Here is a 19,220-nt window from a genome sequence, read left to right on the forward strand (position 1 = left end):
GTCACGAAGAACCTAGAGGCAGGACGGGAATAAAGACGCAGACCTACTACAGAACGGACTTGAGGACATGGGGAGGGGGAAGGGTAAGCTGGGACAAAGTGAGAGAGTGGCATGGACATATATACACTACCAAATGTAAAACCGATGGCTAGTGGGAAGCAGCCACATAGCACAGGGAGATCAGCTCGGTGTTTGTGATCACCTAGAGGGGTGGGATAGGGAAGGAGACGCAAGAGGGAAGAGATATGGGGATATATGTATATGTATAGCTGATTCACTTTGTTATAAAGCAGACACTAACACACCATTGTAAAGCAATTATACTCCAATAAAGATGTTAAAAAAAAAAAAAAGAATCCATCTGCCAATGCAGGGGACACTGGTTTGAGCCCTGGTCCAGGAAGATCCCACATGCCGCAGAGCAAATAAACCCATGTGCCACAACTACTGAGCCTGCGCTCTAGAGCCCACAAGCCACAACTATTGAGCCTGAGTGCCACAACTACTGGAGCCCACGTGCCTAGAGTCCATGCTCCGTAACAAGAGAAGCCACCACAATGAGAAGCCCATGCACTGCAACGAAGAGTAGCCCCCACTCACCGCAACTAGAGAAAGCCTGCACACAGCAACAAAGACCCAACACAGCCAAAAATAAATAAATAAATAAATTTATAAAAGAAAAAGAGAAAAAGAGAGAACAGATCTGTTATCAGAACAGTGGATCACTGGAGTTAAGAGCAGTGATTGCCATATGGGAAGTACTACCAAATAAATGCTTACTGTATCTCCCAAGCTCCTTTGCAATTAGTGAGTAAGTTTTGGCCAGTGGAGTCTAAGCAGAAATGTCACGTGGCAGCCTCTGGGAAACTTCCTTATGAGACAGCATGTGTGAAGTGTTAGCTGTTCTCCAACCAAATCACCTCATTTGTAAATGTTACCATTTAGACCATTGGAGCCATGCTTTATAAAACAATGAGAAATAAGGAGCTTGAATTCCTGATACTATGGAACATGATACCAACTTTGGACCACCTACTCAGATATTTATTTGAGGGAGACCTAACATTCTGTTTTGTTTACATCACTGCCTCCTCTTCCATCCTCCACACTGATTCTTTCAGTCAACCAGACCTAAGTGCAAGTAATACATGTAGTTGAATGGGTGCCTAGGGAAAACTACATATTTGAATAAGATTCAAATCAAACAGGCAGATTTTTAAATTATTTAATAAATGTTTTTCTAACAAAAAAAAAAGAGAGACATGTACCATAATGTTCATTGCAGCACTATTTACAATAGCCAGGACATGGAAGCAACCTAAGTGTCCATCGACAGATGAATGGATAAAGAAGATGTGGCACATGTATACAATGGAATATTACTCAGCCATAAAAAGAAACAAAACTGAGTTATTTGTAGTGAGGTGGATGGACCTAGAGTCTGTCATACAGAGTGAAGTTAAGTCAGAAAGAGAAAAAAATACCATATGCTAACACACATACATGGAATCTAAAAAAAAAAAAGGTTCTGATGAACCTAGGGGCAGGACAGGAATAAAGACACAGACATAGAGAATGGACTTGAGGACACGGGGAGGGGGAAGGGTAAGCTGGGACGAAGTGAGAGAGTAGCACTGACATATATACACTACCAAATGTAAAATAGATAACTAGTGGGAAGCAGCTGCGTAGCACACAGAGATCAGCTCAGTGCTTTGTGACCACCTAGAGGGTTGGGATAGGGAGGGTAGGGGGGAGGCTCAAGAGGGAGGGGATATGGGGATATATGTATACATATAGCTGATTCACATTGTTATACAGCACAAAACTAACACAACATTGTAAAGCAATTATACTCCAATAAAGATGTTAAAAAAAAAAGATACACACTCCCCTATGTTCACAGCAGCACTGTTCACAACAGCCAAGATGTGGAAACAATCTAAATGTCCATCGACAGATGAATGGATAAAGAAGATGTGGTATATACATATATATATGTACACACACACACACACACACACACACACACACACACACACACACACGATGGAATACTACTTAGCCATAAAAAAGAACGAAATAATACCCATTTGTAAGTCAGAAAGAGAAAGGCAAGTACCATATATCACTTATATGTGGAATCTAAAATATGACACAAATGAACTTATCTACAAAACAGAAACAGACTCACAGACATAGAAAACAGACTTGTAGTTGCCAAGGGAGGGGAGGTGGGGGAGGGATGGACTGGGAGTTTGGGACTAGCAGATGCAAACTATTATATATAGAGTGAATGAACAAGGTTCTACTGTATAGCACAGGGAACTATATTCAATATCCTGTGATAAACCATATTGGAAAAGAATATAAAAAAAGAATGTAGGGACTTCCCTGGTGTTCCAGTGGTTAAGATTCTGTGTTTCTATTGCAGGGGGCATGGGTTTGATCCCTGGTCAGGGAACTAAGATCCCGTATGCTGCACAGCGGCCAAAAAAAAAAGTATATATATATGTAAAACTGAATCACTTTGCTGTACAGCAGAAATTAAAAGAACATTGTAAATCAACTATACTTCAATAAAAAAATGAAAAACATTGTGTTTTTCACTGTATACAAATTTCACATAAGAAAAATGTAAGTAAATATGGAGCTCTGGTTAATGATATACATGCTGACATATCTGACAGGAAATGTACTGATGTGTATACTTCACTTTGAAGTACATTACAAAAATAAGATGGATTGAGAAATGGATAATTTGTGATTATCCAAGTATAGTAAAATGTGAATGGTGGAGTCTAATTCGTAGGTATACAGGTGTTCAAGGTTAAATCTTTCAACCTTGCTGTGTGTGAACCTTTTCATAATAAAGTATCAGGGGAGGGTGGCATGGAAGGAAAGAGCCCTGCGTGCTGGCTTGGTCTGTCTGGAACCGAAAGTCACTAGTCCTGAGTTGGTGCCCTGCCCCTGTCCCCAGGGAAAGGGCATCTTGGGGACACACTGGTCTTGAGGCTTCACTCTCTCAGAGGGAAGTCCCTAGCTGTCACAGGCTGGCTGAGACAACCTCTTCTGACCTAGAGGCTTTCCATTTGGGTTGAGGAGAAAGGATTTCCCAGAGGCCCTGGGATTCAGCCAACACAGCATCTGCAGACTCAGCACTACTTTGCCCAATCTGGGCAGGGAAAGTTGGGAAAGAAGCAGTGGAAATAGCACGGGCAAGTTAGTGGCTGTGTGACCCTGTATAAGTCACTTCCCCTTCCCTAAGCAGCATTTTCCTCATCTGTAAAATGAGTGATAAACTCTAGTTTATTACTTACAATGGTGGCTCCCCTAGTCCTTGCTCTGTCCCTCTGTGCTTTCAGAGACCTGAAGAGCAGCCCATTCTTTATTTTATTTTTTTAATCTTTTAATGGTTTTAATTTGAAAACAAAAGTGAAAAATGTTTTTATGGTATAAAAAAACCTAGTTGTGGGGAGTTCCCTGGTGGCCTAGTGGTTAGAATTTGGCTCTTTTACTGCCGAGGCCCGGGTTCAATCCCTGGTCAGGGAACTGAGATCCTGCAAGCCAAGCGGTGAGGCCAAAAAAAGAAAACAAAAAAACAAAACAACACAAAGCAAACCTAGTTGTAGAATTTTCAGTTTATTATATGAAAGTGAGAATTACATGATTTAGGGACTAAATGCTTTCTAGGGTAGTTAGTAGTTATAACTCTAATGGTCGGTCTCTGAGAGAAAAGAGAAAAACACCTAGCTCTGATAAATGCTGTCCATTATTACATTTTCTTCTTATTAATAAAAATGCTGATAATACTCAGGCATTAATTTAAGCACTTTACATGTGTTAAAACAGTTAATCCTTGCAATAAACCTTCACAATAGGTACATTATAATTATTCCATCTTATAGATGAAGAAACAAAGGTTCTTCAAGTAATTTGCCCAAAGTCGTACAACCAGCAAGTGTCAGAGGCAGGCTTTGAACCCAGACCATCTGGCATCAGACACCGCACGCTTACCCACACTGCTGGACAGCCTCCCTACTCTAGGGATACTTTCGGAGCAGCCCATTCTTCAAAGCTGCCCTCACCGACAGTGGCTGAGCCCTTCGGCCTCTCTATCGCCATCAGCCACCAGGTTCCACCAATTCCCCTCCTCAGAATTCCAGCTCAGCCCCCTTTTCTCCCTCCCACTGCCCCATCTTGCTCAAAGGCCTCCCTCATCCTCCTGGTCCCTGAGGGATCGTCCACACACACACAAACACACACACACACACACACCACGAGAGCCCGTCACTTGCCCGCTCAGCAGCCTCCAGTGCTCCCCTCTCCCTGCGCCACACCTGAGGGTCCCCGTAGCTCTGAACGCAGCCTGGTCCTGCAAAAGCTGTGTGGCCGCACCTTGGTGCCTCTGCCCATGCCCTGCCCCCAGGCTGGGATGACCCTTCCCGCAAAGGGCTCCTTCTCATCCCTGGAGAGGCAACGTCGCCATCTCCCACACCCAGAGTCTTCCTCGACTCCACACTCAGTTATGCGACCCCTGAAGCAAAGTCACTTCCCATTGGCCTCCCCACCAAATGGGGTGGCATCTGCTCCAGCTCTGTGGTCCCAGACCCAGCATGGGGCTGGCGTCTCGGGAGCAGTTTGCTGATCCCCTCCCAGGGCTGGTCAGACCACATTCCTCTCACTGGCAGCCATGAGGGCTCCAGGCTCCCCTTGGGGCCATGACGAAGATAAAGATTTATTTAATTTTTGACCACACTGCACGGCTTGCAGGATCTTAGTTCCCTGACTAGGGATCGAGCCCAGGCCCTGGCAGTGAAAGCGCTGTGTCCTAACCACTGGACCGCCAGGGAATTCCCAGAAGATGAAGATTTAATGGGGCAGCTGATAAAAGGGTGGCCAGGGACAGAGAGGGGTAGATCAGAAGTGGAATGAAATGGTCAGAACACGCTCCACTACAGGGTGGGAGTGAGGAGAGATGGAGAAACCAACATCTGAGGATCTGCCCTGGGCCGGGTCCCTTAACAAAAAGCACATCACTGAATCTTCACAACACCCTGGGGTAGGGCTCATAAGCCCCACTTCGAGATGAGCAAACTCAGAGGTTAGGGTCTTGCCCAGGGTCACCCAGGAGTAAGTGACCACGTTTAGGCTGCAGTGCCCATCCTGCCTGTGTGAGGCCCGGAGCCTAGCCCTTCCCTTGACCCCCACGCCCTTCTCAGGGGTCTGTACCCACACTGCCGAGTCCTGCTACGGCCCCATGCTCATGCTTTGTATCCACTCTCTGTCACTTAGCCAAGGAGAGAGAGTTTCTTGAGAAAAGGCGAAACAAATGTCTGAGACAACAGAGCTAGCAAGGCTGTTAATGCAGTGTGTCTAGAAGCCACAGGGCTCAGGATCGCAGCCACGGCAGACACTGGCCCCTGGGCTGCAGGGCCCTGGAGAAGCAGGTGCTGTCACCCCAGGAATGTCCCGGTTCCCCCGGTCTCTTGCTTGTGTTGGAGATGCTGACACTTGACAGTCAGCCCACGACTGGGAGAACTCACGTGGTTGTCACCACTGGCAATCAGAGTGCTGCATCCTCTGCCCTTTGCTGCCTGGGATCTAGGAAACTGGGAGCAAGTGGGGCTGATGGCTGACCTGTGGAGCTGGACGGGGCTTTGGTGTGACCTGCCAACTCAGGCCTGAATGGACATGCATGCGAGGAGATGGTGGAGAAACAGACCTCCTCCACTCTCTAGCTCTAAAGACGCAAAATAATAGGGAAATCACTAGATCTCAGCCTCAGGGTCTGGGAGGTCACAAAGTAAGATCATAGCTGGCTATGAAGGCAATTATCATCTAGGTGGCACTTTTCAATTCATACAAGTTTTCCCCACTCACTTCCATACTCCCCACTCACAACCACCCTTCTAGGCTGAGGAAACAGAGGCTACCAGCCCCTCTCACCAGGTTCAAACAGCCTCCCCCCTGTGCTCCAGATTCCAGCTCAAACCCCTGACCTCTTCCCCTCCTGGCAGAGGGAGGTTTGCAGAGCATGAATCTTTATTGTTTTTTGGCAGCACTGTGCAGCAGGTGGGATCTCCGACCAGGGATGGAACCCGGGCCCCCTGCATTGGGAGCGCAGAGTCTTAACCACTGGACCGCCAGGGAAGTCCCAGAGCATGAATCTGATCTCAGTTGTCTTCACTTAAAACCGAAAGCTCAGCCTGGTCCTCAGCACAACGAGGCCCATGCGGGCCTTGTGGCTCTGACCACTGTTGTCCTGAAATGGCCTCATTCCCTATCAGGTGGCATGTGCCCGTCCTACAGAACTGCCTTCCACACCAGCTCACTCACGGGCTCTCTCACCCCCAGGTCTTACCACCTAGAACCTGGTTTGACCCTACACGTCCCTCAGGACTCACTTAGAGGCTGCCTCCCCCCGCCCCCGAAGCTTCCGTAACCGCCAGCTCTGAGCTCCCCAGGCCGAGTTTACCCCGTTTATAGCACGATCACGCTGCCCTGGCCCTGCCTGTTTCCTTTTCTTTCTCTCCCACAGATGGTGAGCTCCTTGGAAGCAGGACTGTGTCTCATTCACCCCTAGCAGAGTGCCTAAAAACCCGAACGAACTTTTTGGCCAAACCAATATTTGCAAATCCATAAATTAGGTCCAAGGAGTTATATGACTCGCCTGAGATCCAGTGAGCTGGGCAGGGATGGGGCTAAGAGTCACTGTGGAGTTCGGGCCACTGAAGCCCAGGCCTTCCTGCTGGCCTTGACCCCCTGTGTTTAGCTTGGGCTTTTCACGTCACTCTTGCTGTGGGGGTAGGAGAGGGAATGGGGAAGGGCCTGGGAGAGACAAGCTTGGGATGCTGAGTGCTGAGCTAAAAGTCTGAGGACAGGAGGGACAAAGGAATGAACTAAGACCTCGACAAAATGCCACCAGCTAAGAAAAGCAAAGCAAACATGCACATCCAGCTGGATGAGGACGAGGGTTCCAGCCTGGGCCACTGGCACCTCATGTCAGGAGGAACAAATCTTCCAGCTAGGGCCATACACAACCCACGGGAATGAACCTGAAATTACCCCGTCTGTCCACAAATGCGGGCTCCACGCCACTGAATCACTAGCGATCTGCCCAACACGTCCCCACGCATTTCCTCACTGGTCCCTTCCCGAGAATGACACACCAGGCTAATGGAGACGTAATCCAGGAGACAGGACTACGGTTTCACTTGTGCTGGAGTGAACAAGCAAGTCCTGAGCGGGGCCCAACGTGCCAGAGGGTTGGTGCCCAGACCTCAGGGCAGAACAGCCAGCCCAGTATCTATGGGTCTGCACCACAAGGACGGGGTCGGGAGTGAGGAGGCAGCAGCTTGTGGAGCGATCCAGGCCCTGCTGAGAAGGGCAGAGGGGAGCCACCAGGGAGTCTGTTTTGGATGCAGACATGAGCAGGAGTGGGGCTCTTGGGGTCTGGATGAGAGGGGAAGGGGGTTCTGGCTCTGACCCCCCAGGAATCCAGCAGGAGGACCTGCCACAGGCCCAGCTCTGACCAACACAGAGACTGGAATTGGGAGGTCACGGTCTATGTGCAATTTTGTGTGAGATCATTGGTTAGAAATTGTGGTTTCTGGTCATTCCTTTCTTCTGGGTGTTGGGGATACAGTCGTGAACAAGACAGGCCTGGGGGCTGCCCCAGTGGAACCCACAGTCTACTGAGAGGGCACAAGAAACAGGGTATCAATAAACACACCACTCCGCAACTGCGTGACTTCCCAGCCTCAGCTGCTTCATTCGCATCTGAGATGATAATAGCAGTGCCTCCCTCAGCGGGCTGTTATGAGGATTAAGTCAATTCTACACCATAATAAAAAAAAGGAAAACAACTTGAAGGGCTGTCAGTAGGGGAGTAGCTACATCAGGTGTGGTGAGTCCACACATGCAGGACTGAAACAGGAAGGAGCTTCCTCTCATGTTCCAACAAGGAGAGAGCATGGAGACGTTCCATTAAAAGGAAAAAAAGTCATACTTTCATCATGTTGCCAACAATAAAGCACACACACAGATAAAACTCCTCCTCCATGAGCAGACGAGGTCATGTCAACACACAAGGAAAGGTCCAGAAGGCTGGACAAGCACAGGATCCAAAAGATTAAAGGGATCACATGGGCCTGGTCCCTAGTAAGAGTTCTTTAAACATGAGCCACTATTAATTATAAGTTTAGGGAAAGATTTCCTTATGTTACCTGTTTTTAACTTGAATTAGGGTAAGTGGGACATTTTACCTTACTCTTAATAAAGCTGAATTTTAAACATTCCTTTTTGTTTACATCTAATCCTAGATGACCATTATCTTTCTGCTGGTCTCTGACCTGCAGAAGAAAAGGGTTTAAAAAAAAAAAAGATGAGGAGGATTGTTCTCCTTCCCTCGGTTTCCAGGTCTGAATGTTTCCTTAGGAATTTGCTCTGGGTATTTGACGAGCACGTTGCTCAAGCTACTTCCCATGTCAACATGTGTCAACACACAAATCCTCTTACCCCCGAGAGGTGGGGTTATCACCTGCAACCCTGAGAGGTTCAATCACTTGCTGAAGGTCACGCAGTGACGGAGTGGGGGGGGAACCGCGGTCAACCAATCCATCTAATCCCTCCCTCTCCTTCTCTCTCTCACATGTACGTGTGAGACACACACACCCTATGCATCTATGGATGGTTTACTGTTGTCATTTCCTGGTTACTGACTCTCAGGCACAATTATAATTAGCAAATGAGCTGTGCCACAAGCTGAAAAATATTTAATGGCCCCAGAGGAAGGATGGGGCCTAAGTCACTGGTTTACCTGCCACTGTCATTAAAAATTACTGATGATTTTTTCTATTAGGAAGAACGGAACTGACCGACTCAAACAGAGCAGGACTTAAAATCTCCGGGCCGAGATGTTCTCTACATTCAGCTGTGGACTCAGCAATGATGAGCCTGACTCTGGATGCCTGCTGAAAATCTGTACTCATCTGATTCCCAGGACAGCTCTGATCTGTCTTGTCCAGGGAGGGGAGAATAAGGACCAGGTGACTAAAAGGCACCACTGCAGCTAGAAGAGCTGAGAAGAGCAGGCTGTGGGACTTGAGGACACACTCTGAATGCCATACATCTCACCGGAAGCAATGACTGTAGGTTAGACGGAAGCTGCGCTGGATTGGGCTGTGGATGACATGCAGGGGCTTCACTGGCCAAAGAGACCAGGTTCTGGCAGAAGTGAGAGAAAGGTTGGGGACAGAGCTGCCATCCCTTGACATTAGCCAGTAGGGGTGACTTGGCCCCCATCCTGCCCACCTCCTAGACCCTCTCTCCCTTCCCCTCTCTGAGTCTGGAAGGCCCAGCCCCTATTCCTCATCCCTATGGCTTTCTCTGACCACTCAACAGGGAAGGTGATCTTGTTGCCTCTGGATTCCTCCAGCGGTTACACTCTCCACATTTGGTCATTAATCACATGATGTTCTCCCTGGCTCTCTTTGGTTCATTCAATCATTCCACAAATATTTGCTAAACAACTGCTCTGTGCCAAGCACTGATCAGGTGGTTGGGGACCCTGCAGTGGGTAGGAGAGGCGGATCTCTGCCTTCATGAAGCTCACATGCTAGTGGGAGAGGCAGAGAGAGAAGCAGGTAAATAATGTGGAGTTGCAAATTGGGTAAGTGCTGTGAAGGAAACAGATAGGAGGCAAAGAAAGAGACCGTGGGGTGGGGAAACCCCAAAGAAGGTCTCTCTGGGGAGGTGACATTTAACTAAAATTCTAAATGTCTATTTGCACTCTGTGGCTCCCAACAGGCCGGAGGGCTGGGGTAGTATAACCCTCATGATGAGGGGTGCTCTTCTAGCTCAGTTAATGCTCCAGGACAAGATGTGACTCGAGTGACTGCCTTGGTGAGTAAGTGCCCCTCTCTGATATACCCCTTTAGTGATCTGGCAGCAGCAGCCAACAAAGGCCAAAGCCAGCAGTCCCAGAAAGCATTTGACCCAACAGAATTGTCTCTGGCTCAGAGCACAAAGCCAGACCCGAGCAGGCCGATGACACAGGTGTGCTGGATGTCTGAACAAACTGCCAGCTTATAGGCACCTGGCCCGCTGCTGGGAGGTCTGGAGGCTGGTATGACCTGTCTGAAGGGCAACTTGGCAAAATCTGCCAAAACGTACAATGCTTATGCCCTCTGACCCAGCAAATTCCACCACCTGGAATCTATCTGAGAAAATACTGGCATGTGTATACAAGAGTATGTGGAGAGATATGCAGGGCTCTTCCATTTATAATAGTGAAATCACCAGGAGCAACCTCAATGTCTATCAGTAGTGGCCTACCCAGTCATAAAAATCACAGGACATCCTACCACAGGAGGGATATCACAGAGCTGTTAAAAAAAATGATCTCAAGGTGAGATCATTAAGTGAAAAACAGCAAGTCAAAGAACAGTACTTAGAGTGGGATGTCTTTGTGTTAGCATATGGACTCAGCTGTCTGTAAGCGCACAGAGGAAGTCTGCAAAGACACAGACCAAACCGATTCTAACGATCACATCTGCCCTAGGGTGGAAAGGGATGGTACCCAGGCAAATCTTTACTTTTCATTCCATATGCTTCTATTTTGTTTGACTTCTTTTCCCTGGCAATAATGAATTCATGTGTTATTTGTATGATTAAAAATACATTTTAAAGAGATTTTTGAAAAAGATAAAGGACAATGCCAAGAGATCAACCTGGTTTTTCTCAATAGCTCAGCCACTAAAACCCTCCATCTACTTGGCCTTGGTCCCCACACCCAGCCCCATCCCCCTTTTTCCAACAATTCAGTTTCTCCTGCCTTTTTTTTTTCTCCTGCCTTTGATGGCACCTGACAACTTGCAAACATCTCCCATGCCAATTTCAGAAAGCCTTTTCTCATAAAGGCAGCCCTAGGGAAAAAAGCTGTTATCTGGCAAGTTCCATGGATACTTCCTAATCACTGCAACTTGTATTCCTGACCCACACTCAACACTCATGACCTGACAGCAAGCTGTGGACTATTTCAGTGGAGCTCGCCAAGCTGCCCAGAGGCCCAGGGCAGGCCCAATGCCCTCACATGCCAGTCATCACTTTCAAAGGAAAAGTAAGGGGATTTCAGCAAGACAGAAGAGCCAGAACAACCTTTTGGATTTATTCAAGGTACTAAGTTGCATCCTGCAGATTTCTGTTTGCGTGGACACAGGTAGGAGGGGCTGAGCATCTGCCATCAGTAACCTGTGTGTGTGACAGCAGAACAGACCCCCTGGCCTGGTCCTATCCAGGCTACAGCGCCCTCCTCCATCTCTCTTCCTGCTGTGCACAAACCAAGATAAATAGCTGGACTGGACATTAGTTGTCCAGAAATGTCCATGCAGGAAATACCAGACCCATCAGTCATTGCAAGAGCCCTAACTCCCTTCTTTTTTCCCAGCAGCTAACCTTGGAGGCAAGAATCTCCCTGGGGATTATTCCCTGGCATCACTGGTCTTTCAGGCGAGCCTTGCTTCCCATCCCGTCCATTATGCACAGGAAATGCCAGGCTGTGCCAATGACAATTGAAATGGTAAACGGTACAAGTGATTCTCATAAGACCTTGACTCGACAATTAGGACAGAGCTGACATGAGGGAACGCAGCACAGTGGATGAGGGGACTTCAGAGAAGTTTGCTAAACCACCTGCAACAGAATCTCTGGAGAGCCTGTTAAAAACACAAATTCCAATCATCGTGCCTGGGAGCAGGATCAGGGAATCTGCTTTTTTTTTTTTTTTAACAATCAAAGCCATGTAATTGTGACAGTCGTAACATAACCACAGGATTTAAAACATATTAACAGGGAATCTGCATTTTTTAACAAGCTACCCCCAGTGATTCTGATGCTGAGAACCACTGTTCTATGGCACCAAGGGAGAGGCTCTCCCTGGACCAGAGGAGGGTCGGAGCTCCTTGCTGGTACTTCTCATTCTGGGACCCCCTCAGCCTCCTCTCCTGCTACTCCCAGCTGCACAGTTTCTGCTCCAGACGTACCCAGCAGCTAGACCAAACTATTTCTCATCTCTCTGCCTTTGCTCCTGCTGCTCCAAAGTCTGGAAAGTCTCCCCTCCCCTTTGCCTGTCCTCCCCCAGCCCTCGCACGCTGCACTCACTCCAGGGGCCGCGCAGCCCAGGCAATTACCGAAAGGGGGTGGCCTCAGAAACTGAGCCTTCTTCTGAATTTGGTTCTTGGCTCCTCCAATGACCTTGGGCAATCGACAACCTCTGTGAGCCTTGGTTCCCATTTGTAAAATACGGATAACACTGTCTTACAGGCTTGCTGTGAGAATTCAGGGCAATAAACGTTAGCCAAATTCAGCTTCCCCTGCTGCTCTCACTGCCCTACCTTCTCTATGGGACCTCATTCTCATCCAAAACCCTATTTGGCAGAACCCAGGGCCCAGGTCGAATGTCTGAGGCTACAAAATGAATCCCTGTCCCTGTGCTGCCCTTGACTCTTACCTGCCCAACGTTGAAGGTCAGTGTGATGGCATAAAAGAAATTGGAGTTGGCACTTCCTGCATAAATCCAGAGGTGCCACAGGACAGGGAAGAGCAGGGAGCAGGCGATGATGATGCAGGCGAGGACAAATATGTTTCGCAGGACTGCAAAGACAGACGGTCAGTTAGCCCAGTGCTGACTCTCGCTGGGGCCCTTTCCTGGCAGTGACGGCCCTGCAGGACACAGTGGCCCACGAAAAGCGTGGTGTAGCCCCTCCCCAACACACACAAACTCAGAGGCACCGGGGTGCCAAGATGCAGACCTCAGACCCTTGGCAATGGCTCCTCACACCCAAAGCTGGCGAGAGGTCCTAGATTTGGACTCTACCTCCCACTGTGGGCTCGGCTGGCTACAGTCGGCAACGCTGTGAACGCCTCTGGGCACTGCAAGGAGGCGCTTCAGCAAGACACTGCCCTCTGACCCCCAATCCTGGGGTGTCCAAGAGTAACTGCTCTCCTGACCCCAGGCAGGGTGCTATCTGACCAGTGAATCACGGATGGAAACGGCAGCATGGACCTCTCAGTATCTCTATGGTGCCATAGCCCTGGGTCTTAGGGATACATTTTCCATTCTCCTCAATTCATGCCTCAAGTCTCCTGCCTTGCTCTTCAAATGTCCCTCACTCTTTCTTACATGATTTAGAAGTCTCTTTTTGACACCCTCCCTCTCTAACCTCACCCCCTACCCCCGGAAGGAATGCGGAATCCCGCCAGGGAGAAAGCTCCCCCTAAAGCTCCAGGGAGGACCTGCTACACAGGGTGGTCCGCGGGCAGGCAGGCTGAGTCCCGCTGGGGGGAAGGCAGCCTGATAGTGGGGCACAGCCTCGGCCTCAGAGAGACGTTGGTGAAAATTCCTGCTCTGCCACCAAGTTTCTCAGAGTCTCAGCTTCCCCATCTCTAAAATAGGGCTAAAATGCCTACTTCATGGGAGCGTTCCATGAATTAAACAAGTTGTGTGGAAAAGCTGGCACAGATGTATTACTGTGTGTTTTCCATTGCTATGGTAACAAATTACCACAAACTTAGTGGCTTAAACAATATAATTTATTATCTTACATTTTGGGAGGTCAGAAGTCCACAGGCTCTGGTGGCTCTAGGGGAGAATCCATTTGCTTGCCTGTGCAGCATGTAGAAGCTGCCTGCATTCTTGGCTCATGACCCCTTCCATCTTCAACCAGCAATGTCGGATTAAGTCCTTCTCACATTGTATCACTATGGCCTCCTCTTTTGCCTCCCTCTTCCACTTTTTTTTTTTTGGACCTTAGTTTTTAGAGCAGTTTTAGGTTCACAGCAAAACTGAGCAGAAGGTAAAGATTTCCCATATACCCCCTGCCTCTACCTCTTCCACTCTTAAAGGCCCTTGTGATTACACTGGGCCCACCTGGATAACCCAGGATAATCTCCCCATCTGAAGGCCCTTTTGTCATGTAAGGTGATATAGTCACAGGTTCTGGGGATTATGAGATGGACATCTTTGTGGGGGGCAAGGAGGGGACATTATTCTGCCTATCACACTGTACTTTTTTTTTTCCTTTTAATTCACTAGGGGATATCTGACAATAGGATTATATACTATTATTGTTTCTTTCTTTATACTTTATTATATTTTTAAATAAAATAATAAATATTATTTAAAATTAATTAATTAAAATAATATCTTTTTAAAAAAATTACCACTTTAAAAAAAAACCTTAGGTCTGGTTCCCGGCAGGCACTTAGTGAATAGAAGTTCCCTTCCCGTCTCTGATCCTGACCTTCAGGAAATCCCTTCTCCCAAGTCAGAGTTTTGGAATATTTAAGAGATGGGGAAACCCCCAAACCTTAAGGCCTCTTGTCTCAGTTGTACAATGACTTGGTTGAAATGCTATACTTGGGGTTCATGCATTGGAAAGGGGACTGGATTACAGAGAAGGTTCTCAATTCTGGTTGTAAAATGAACTAACCTGTGGAGCCTCACCCAGAGTAAGGAAATCAGAGTCTATAGGGGTGGGGCCCAGGCGTCCATACTGGTTTTTTAATTTTTAATTTATTTTTGGTTGCCTTGGGTCTTTGTTGCTGAGCGCGGGCTTTCTCTAGTTGCGGCGAGCAGTGCGGCGAGCAGGGGGTCCTCTTCATTGCAGTGCACAGGCTTCTCATCGCAGTGGCTTCTCTTGTTGCGGAGCACAGGCTCTAGGCTCGTGGGCTTTAGTAGTTGTGGCACGCGGGCTCAGTAGTTGTGGTGCATGGGTTTAGCTGCTCCGCGGCATGTGGGATCTTCCCGAACCAGTGATCAAACCCATGTCCCTTGCAATGGCAGGCGGATTCTTGACCACTGCGCCACCAGGGAAGTACCCCATATTGGTTTCTAAAAGCTTCCCTGGTGATTCCAATATGCAGCCAAGGCTGTGAACCACTGGATTACAGCTGCAGACCTTTGCCAAATAAGAGGTCCATACTCGTCTGCAACAGAGACTTCACTGGTCAGTGTCACAGTGAGAATAAGGAGAAGGTAGTTCAGAGTTCTTATTAAAGCTGAATGTTTTCAACTTAAGCTTCATTCTTTCTTGAGAAATGATAGGTGTCTTGTTGCCTGTTGCTGTTGTTAAAAAGTATTTTCCTTTATGAAATGGGGATGAATGGCTAGTAGTTGACTGTTTTCATGTCTTCAGCAAAATAAAAAGTTGGCAACTCTGTCACCAGAATTTTTTGAAATGTTAGTGGTCCGTGAAATCCTACAATTTGGAAACATGGCTTGGAGAGCTTGCAAGGTCCTCTTTTCTGATCTGAAATTTCCACAATTCTGGGTTTTCAAAGCTGAGAGGTGAAAGCCCTGACTCAAGCCTTTCTGAGACCTCTCGGAAGCCTTGTCCTTGCTCCCAGAAACAGAAGTCTGGGAAAAGGGATGTGTGCACTGAGAATTATTATTATTGTTATTATTATTAAATAGTGTTACAACCTCAAGAAAGAACATATCTATTTACCATTCCTCCACTCCAACGTCACTATTTACATTTCTCAGTGGTTCTTTCTGATCCCCTGGAAATTATTTTGCTGAAAAGAATATACACTATTCCTAATATAAAACTCCTGTGGCCTGAAAGTGCAGGTAGGTCTTTGTTCCATGCCTCTAGCCACTCTGGATTTCAGACCGGGTGACAAGAAGGTGACCAAGTGCAGAGACTGAGAGAGGTTCACATGCAGCTCCTGGGTGCAATCACAAAAAGCTGTGAAGATACATTCCCATGTGCCTGGAGGAACTGTCACCAGCATCCAGTTGGCTTCTGGCCTGTGGTGACCTTTGCAGGACTGGGGAGCTGCTACTCACTCTTGCTGGATGACAGGCCAGAGGATTACAGGTATATGCCAGAGCAGACGGAGCCAGGGACCTGGGGCACAGGACGGCTTGTTCCAGGCACCAGGAGGTGTCGGAGATGTCAGAGATGACCAGGGCCTGATGAGACGCAAGGGTTCACCCTTCATCAGACGTGCTAGGCCAGATGGAATCAGATTCCCCACCAAGTTCACGGGGTGACTTCGTCGGATCTGTCGCTCCACCGCTGACAAACTGAAACTACAGGCAAGTCACTTTCCCTCTCTGAGCCTCAGGCATTCAGAAATAAAATTCCACTGAAAGAATCCAGTGTCATCGAGAGGGGCACAGAGGGGATTTAGGGACTTCAAAGGACGTGGTGATGTTTCTTTTCTTAAACTAGGTGCTGGGTACATGGGAATTTATTGTATTCTTGTTTTTTTATAATTAATGAGCATTTTAAAATCAATATTCTTTTATCTTTATACAATAGTTTAATAAAAACAAAACACACACACACACACTCACAAAATCCATCCCTTTGGTAACTGGCTCTTTGAGCTGGACCACTGCAGGCTGGCACGGGTTCTGCCAGCAGGCTGTTCCCTAACACTGCAATTGTGTGTCTGTATGATTCATCCTGGCCCCAAGCACCGCAGAGTCCCGGTATCTGGGACCTGCACTCAGGGAAGGGCCCACGTGCCTCTTCTCCCCACTGAGCAGGACAGGAAAATAAAATGGTGAATGTGCAAGCAGGCATGCTGGCACTGGTAACTCATGTTTAAACTGAATTCTTAACCACATTAAAAGTCTGAATATATTCAACCTAGGCATAAAGACTTCACAAAATCTCCACTCACATGTCCACAGGACCAGGCTGAAGACACTCCCGCATGAATGTAATGACTCACAGTTGTCATGCCCCAAACAGACACTCCAAGCCTGAGTATTCTCTGCTGCAGGAGCTGCACCTCCAGGGGTGGCAGCCAACACTCTCTGCAAGACTTTCAGACAAGCTGAACTTGCCCAGCCAGCCAGCAACAGCATCTACTAGCTCATCCAGGTTTCCGGAAACCCCATCCTTATTTTTTTGTGCCTCATCATCCCAGAGGGCATAAAATAGTTCATTTCAAGTTTTGAAAAATATGTTTATTTCAATGACTCTGAATGACTGGCTACTGAGCCTGAAGCTTTGATCATGAAACTATGCAGGAGACCCCTCTGTGTAATTATTACTACTGCTAATAAATGTGGTGCTATTTACATTTATTTTTTCTCAAACTTAAAACACTCATGAAAGATATTCCCCCCATCTGACAGATGAAATAATGGGAGGCTCAGAAAGGTTAAATAACTTGCTAGTAATGGGAAAGCCAGGATTCAGACTCAAGGTGGTCTGGCTCCAGACTGTGTTCAGCAATATGGGATGAAAGATCTTACCGGGGGGAAATGCCCTGTGTGGGAGAGACAGCTAAAAAGGACTCCATTTTGGGGGAAAGAGAATCAATATCCCCAAGACCCACCCTGTCACAAACTGGGGTATGTTCACATGTCTTGTGCTCTTGTGACTTGCCAAGCTGACTATGAGCCCACTGGACTGGGGGATTCTTATCTGTGCAATGCGGAGGCCACAGACAGAAGATGCTACTTCCTGCTTCCAGTCTGGTCATCTGGTCACTGCCCCACCAGGCGTCACCTGGAGGAGCAGCGTGGCTTGTCCTGCCCACTCACCTGTTTACCTGTGCTCAGAGGCCAACTCCTACAGACAGGTCTCTTTCTAGCAGCTGGTCAGTTTCACTTCCTGGTTGACACCCAGCAGCTCCAAAACAACAACAAAGACTCACTTCCTCTGAAGCCTGCCCTCCCCGAGTTCATTCCTGATACTTTGCTGTGCAAGGAAAGTTCAACAGCTCCCTTCCCGTTTTAGAGAATCAAGTGGTGTTGGGTCACTGGCACTGCCTCTTTATTAGGGAGGTTTAAAAAACCCATCCACAGAGATTGGGATTGACATATACACACTACTACATATAAAACTGATAACTAATAAGGACCTACTGTATAGCACAGGGAACTCTACTCAGTATTCTGTAATGGCCTATATGGGAAAAGAATCTTAAAAAAAAGAGTGGATATATGTATATGTATAAATGATTCACTTTGCTGTACAACTGAAACTAACACAACATTGTAAATCAACTCTACTCCAATACAAATTATATATATATATATATATAAAACCCATCCACAAACATTTATTGAGCTGTTCTGTGTGTCAGGTTTAATCCCGGGTGCTGGGGACACAGAGGCAAGTGAGTCATGAGCCTAGCCTCAGGGAGCCCACAAACACTGAAAAGAACCCACACAGAGGGCGAAGAGCCTGACTCAGGGAAACACTAGGAAATACTAGAAAGCACAACCAGATCACTGCTAGGCCGTCTTCTGGGGAACGGATGGTTACAGCTTAAAGGGGTCTTCACAGCAGGTAGGAAGTCTAGTGTTGCCCGTCTGTCTTCTATGGACCTTTCAGTGCAGCACTGGGAAATGGTAAGCCAAGGCCTAGTGCCACACTGTCCAACACGATAGCCACTAGCCATGTGTGGCTTCGTAAATTTAATTTAAATTAAAAATTCTGTTTCTCAGTCACGCTAGTGGTTACTCTATTGGACTGTGCAGACATAGGGCATTTCTATCATCACAGAAAGCCCTACTGGACAGTGCTGGCTGGAGGATCACACATCTGGATTCCAATGCCAGCCCTTCTATACTACTTACCAGTCATGTGACCTTGAACAAGTGGCTCTACCTTTCTGTACCTCAGTTTTCTCATCTGCAAATGGGGATACTCTCCTCAAAGTCTGGTATGAAGATAAAATGAGCTAATGCATGTAACACTCTTAGAATCACAGTGACCAGATACACAGTAAGCACTCAATAAATGTTAGTATTATTATCACTAGTCCGTAGCATCTAGGAGGCAGATATTGTGCCTCATGTCACTGTCTCTCTCTTGGTGCTGCCAGCACAGCAGATGCCCAGCCAATGCCTATCAATTCCTTTTTCCCTGGCTGTTTTCATCCAGGGCTAGGTGACACAAATCTGCCACCAGTGGGTGAGAGGTGGGAGTACTCACATCTGTAGAGATGGTTCCACACAGGGAAGAAGGCCATGTAGAGGGCCACATCCCCCACTGTCGGGTAGGACTTGAAGATGGAGATGATGGCAATCTGGATGAACATGAAGAAGATAGGGTGCTCCCTGGGGTAAGACAGGGCAGACAGGCAGAGAGAGGAAGATCGGTCAGGGACCAGGCCCAGCCCAGAGACTCCTGACCCATCCCTGAAACCCAAAAACACTCTCCAGGGGACTTCATGGAGGCATTGGC

At 47.5% G+C, this 19,220-nt stretch overlaps 1 protein-coding gene across 2 annotated transcripts in view; it reads right to left on the bottom strand.

The window, feature by feature from the left end:
• Positions 1–19,220, bottom strand: part of PIGU (phosphatidylinositol glycan anchor biosynthesis class U) — a 109,919-nt gene that overhangs the window by 6,223 nt on the left and 84,476 nt on the right. Inside the window, exons 10-11 of one of the 2 annotated variants that reach the window (XM_007193254.3) lie at positions 18,969–19,093; positions 12,512–12,654 (exon numbers count right to left, since the gene is read on the bottom strand). In XM_007193254.3, the coding sequence (XP_007193316.1) occupies positions 12,512–12,654; positions 18,969–19,093 (268 nt within the window). The remainder of the gene's footprint in view (positions 1–12,511; positions 12,655–18,968; positions 19,094–19,220) is intronic. The other variant, XM_057529194.1, reaches the window with a different exon arrangement.

This window comes from Balaenoptera acutorostrata, chromosome 15, assembly GCF_949987535.1.
Source record: "Balaenoptera acutorostrata chromosome 15, mBalAcu1.1, whole genome shotgun sequence".
NCBI lineage: Eukaryota > Metazoa > Chordata > Mammalia > Artiodactyla > Balaenopteridae > Balaenoptera > Balaenoptera acutorostrata.